The sequence below is a fragment of the Myotis brandtii genome, unplaced genomic scaffold, assembly GCF_000412655.1.
Source record: "Myotis brandtii unplaced genomic scaffold, ASM41265v1 scaffold529, whole genome shotgun sequence".
In the NCBI taxonomy this organism is placed as follows: domain Eukaryota; kingdom Metazoa; phylum Chordata; class Mammalia; order Chiroptera; family Vespertilionidae; genus Myotis; species Myotis brandtii.
In genome coordinates, this window is record NW_005369934.1 from 1,255,905 (window position 1) to 1,260,563 (window position 4,659).

Genomic DNA, 4,659 nt, shown 5'->3' on the forward strand with positions numbered 1-4,659 from the left:
CAATAGCTAAGATCTGGAAACAGCCCAAGTTCCCATCAGTAGATGAGTGGATAAAAAGCTGTGGTACATTTATACCGTGGAATACTATGCAGCAGTAAAAAAGAAGGATCTCTTATCCTCTGAGACAGCATGAAAGGATTGGGAGAGTATTATGGTAAGTGAAATAAGCCTATCAGAGAAAGAGAAGTATCACATGATCTCACTTATATGTGAAATCTAATGAACAAAATAAACTAATGAACAAAATAGATCCAGAGACATTGAAGCATGCAACAGACTGATGTATTTCAGAGGGAAGGGGCAGGAGCTGGGAAGAGATTAACCTAAATGCTTATATGCTTGTATGTATAGCCAATGGTCAAACAATAGTGAGGGGAAGGTCTGGGGAGGCAGCAGGAGAGGGTGGAGGGGTTCAACAGGGGAATAAATGGGGACATTTATAATACTTTTAACAATAAAAATTTAAAAAGAATATGAATAAAGGTACAATTATTAAAGTAAAAGAAATTTTATTTTGAATAATATACATATCATTAATTTTATTTATTTTTCATAGTGCATAGTATATGTAAGTATACAAGGAAAAATAAACATTAGGGATACCTATGGAATGAAGTATATGGGTGAAGAAGGCTTTCGATATATAGGCTTAGTAGCATCACAGGACAGTATCCATTAGAAAAAAATAAAAACCATGCAAAAATATATCCAAATCATGGTGAGTAAGTGCAGTCAGTACAAATTATAGTTTCTTAGGTATAAAAAGTTTATATGTTCTTTGGATTGAAAAAATAATATATAAATATGTGGCATGGATTTTAAGTCCAAGCCAAACATCATCTAAAGTAAAAAGTGGGATGCCACATGTGACAATAAAATATTAAAGGCCACATATGGAGGTCACCAGCTTACAAAGAGACTACTAAGAGGTAGGGAAAAATTTTTTTATAAGAAATGCAATGAAGCTACCTCTGCCTAAATTAGAAAATAGTGAATGCATCGACATTAAAATGATAACAGCTCCCCATACTATGTTGCATTTCTATTTCCTCTGTCAAAAGAATTCACTGTGCATCACTACAAAGTTCAGTGAATATGATGAGGTAATAAATGTAGAGCTTTGGCATTAGGGAAAGTTTACTATTTTTCATTTTACACTAGAGGGAAACAAGAATATAGAACAAGAAATGATCATCTCTCCATTCAGCACACTACCTTTTAATTGTTTCAGATACACTATTTGGCACAAGGGGAATAGAGATATAAAGATATAAACCCAACCTTCCAACTCAAAGATTTTACATCTAGAAAGCTAAAAAGATAACATTCTTTACCATTTTAAAATTAAATGCTCAAAGTAGGTTTTAAATGTTGAGATGATAAAAAAGGTGAGAGAAAAACAGCAAAGAGAGATACTTAAAATCTTCTGGTTTCCTTTATAAAAGTTTCTTTTTTTTCCATTTATTTTTCTAAATTGCATTTACAGTAGGAATGCAGACCACTTTGGATAGCTGTGGCTCAATATTGCTTGGTGCTCTCCTCTTAATACATCATCTTCTTGCACTCCACTGAACAGAAAACCATCCCTTCCACCGGCATGAACTTCTGCCCAATGAGACACTTGCTGCAGCAGGAGCACAGAAAGCACTCTGTGGAGGCATGCCAGCTGAAATTGTTATAGGTCACCCGCTGCACTTCAGGATCAATGGCATTGTGGCATCCTTGACATACCTGATACAAAAAAAGAAGAGATGAATGAGATTGACGTTTCAAGTAATCTTTCTAGCCAACAACTGTTAATGGGGTTTATATGCTGAGCACAGTGAGAAATAACAGGTGAAGGCCAAACAGGTAATCTGATGCTTGCAAAATATCCCCATGGTATTCAAGGCAGAAAGTCTTGATGGCAAGTTCCAAAGCAGTGCATCTAGTTCAAGGGTATCCTATCTAATAAAAGAGAAACATGGTAATTTGCTGAGCACGAGAAATAACAGGTGAAGGCCAAACAGGTAATCTGATGCTTGCAAAATATCCCCATGGTATTCAAGGCAGAAAGTCTTGATGGCAAGTTCCAAAGCAGTGCATCTAGTTCAAGGGTATCCTATCTAATAAAAGAGAAACATGGTAATTAGTCGTACGGCCCCTACCCTTCTCATTGGCTAATCAGCGAGATATGCAAATTAACTGCCAACCAAGATGGCGGCCGGCAGCCAGGCAGCTGACGCAAAAGGGGAGGCTTGCTTGCTCCAGTGACGGAGGAAGCCAGGTTCCCCGCCTGCCTTGCCGGCCTCTCAGCTGCAACTCTAAGCAACTATGTTACAAATATAGAAGCTAAACAAAACCCCAGAAACCTGCTTTAGTCAGCCGGGCTTCAGCCAGCAGGACCGCAACATTGTTTCAAATACAGAAGGTAAACAAAGGCCAGAAACCGGCTTTCAGCAGCCGAGGCCTCAGAGCTGGAGCCAAGCCTCAGAGCTAAAGCTGGCCCAGAATAACCCCCAGGCTACCCAAGTGGGACCCTCACCCTGATCCAGGACCCCCTTCAGGGCAAACCAGCCGGCCCCCACCCGTGCACCCGTGCACCATCCTATATAGTAAAAGGGTAATATGCCTCCCAGCACCGGGATCAGCGGAGCCGCGAGGCCTCCCGGCACCCTGGATCAGCGTGACAGGGGGCAGCGCCCCAACCCCCTGATCGCCCTGCGGCTCTGTGTGTGACAGGGTGCGGCGCCCCAACCCTCCCCCCCCACAGGCCCTGCTCTGTGTGTGACAGGGTAGAGCCATAACCTCCCCATCGGCCCTGCCCTGAGTGTAACAGTGGCGGCACCCCAACCCCCTGATCGACCCTGCTCTGTGGGTGATAGAGGGTGGCGCCCCAACCTCCCTCCACGGGCCTTGCTCTGTGTAACGGGGTAGAGCCATAACCTCCCCATTGGCCCTGCCCTGAGTGTGACAGTGGCGGTGCCCCAACCCCCTGATCCGCCCTGCTGTGTGTGTGACAGGGGGCGGTGCCCTAACTCCCCTATCGGCCCTACTCTGTGCGTGACAGGGGGGAGCTCCTCAACCCCCTGATGGGCCCTGCTCTGTGCATGACAGGGGGGAGCTCCCCAACCCCCTGATTGGCCCTGCTCTGTGCGTGACAGGGTACGGAGCCCCAACCCCCCTGATGGGCCCTGCTCTGTGTGTGACAGGGGGCAGTGCCCCAACCCCCTGATTGGCCCTGCTCTGTGCATCACAGGGGGTGGCCCCTCAACCTCCCCATCGACCCTGCCTTGAGTGTGATAGGGGGCGGTGCCCCAACCCCCCAATCAGCCCTACCCTGAGCGTGACTGAGGGTGGCATCGCAACCTCCCAATCCGCCCTGCTCTGTGCATGACAGGGGGCAGCGCCCCAACTCCCCAATCAGCCCTGCTCTGAGCCCGACCAGGGGCTGCACCTAGGGATTGGGCCTGCCCTCTGCCACCCGGGAGCAGGCCTAAGCCAGCAGGTCATTATCTCCTGAGGGGTCCCAGACTGCGAGAGGGCACAGGCCAGGCTGAGGGAGCCCCTCTCCCCCCCGAGTGCACAAATTTTTGTGCACCGGGCCTCTAGTTCTATTATAATTGCACATTAGTAACTACAAAAAAGTTTATGGTTTTTCCTACAACACCAAATTCTAGGAAGGCTGTGGAGCAACAGGAACTCTGTCATTGCTGGTGGAAGTGCAAAATAAGGCCATTTGGCAGTTTAACTAAACATACTTTTATCACACAATCCAAAAATCATGTTCTTTGGTATTTACCCAAAGAAGTTAACAACGTATGACTACTCAAAATCCCTCGCCTGGATGTTGCTTTACTCATAATTGCCAAAACTTAGAAGCAATCAAGATTTCCTTTATTAGGTGAATGGATAAATGGTGGTATATCCAGACAATGAAATATTACTCAGTGGTAAAAAGAAATGAGCTATCAAGTCATAAAGAGACATGGAGGAAAATTAAATGCAAATTATAAAGGGAAAGAAGCTCATATAAAAAGGCTATATAGTGTATGAATTCCAACTATGACATTTTAGCAAAGGCAAAATTATGGATACAATAAAAAGATAAGTGGTTGCCAGGAGTGGAGTGTGTGGCAGGGAGGTGGAAGAGATAAAGAAATAAATAGGCAGGGCACAGAAAATACTCTTTATGAAATAATAATGATGTGTGTATGTGTACATCTACTTATATAAAAACCCTGGGTGGTGTTCATCACAACCAGACCAGAACCGAGACCAAGTGGAAGGAAGTCAGTCCTGAAGGGGTTGTCTTGGCAATGGCTGTGCCCTCCCCCGAGCTGTTTCCCAGAGCTGTTTCCTGTAAGGGCGGGGTTTGAGGCAGGAACCCGCCCTTGGAGCTTGGAGGCATATCTTTGTAAAGTGTGCCACCCCAGCACAGCCAAGGGTGAACCTGAGTGGGGGCAGCTGAAAGGCTTAGAAAACAGACAAGAGAATGAAAGCTGAGTCTCGGTGGGACGCTGCTTCTCTGAGAGACAGCGATCACGCCCACAGCCATGCCTTTATTTCATAGCAGATGCTACGAGGCAAAGTAAGGGTGTGACCAAGATGCTTACAACATTCTCCTGGGTTTCAATCCTACTCAACTACATGCACCTGAACTCAATCAAGCCTACATCA

General features: G+C 45.5%; 1 protein-coding gene across 2 annotated transcripts in view; it reads right to left on the reverse strand.

Moving 5' to 3' along the window:
• Window positions 1–492: 492 nt before the first annotated feature.
• TES (testin LIM domain protein) overlaps window positions 493–4,659 on the reverse strand; it is a 38,704-nt gene continuing 34,537 nt past the window's right edge. For both annotated transcript variants that reach the window (XM_014548943.1, XM_014548944.1), the window contains exon 7: window positions 493–1,731. In XM_014548943.1, coding sequence (XP_014404429.1) covers window positions 1,543–1,731 — 189 coding nt within the window. In that variant the 3' untranslated portion in view covers window positions 493–1,542. The remainder of the gene's footprint in view (window positions 1,732–4,659) is intronic.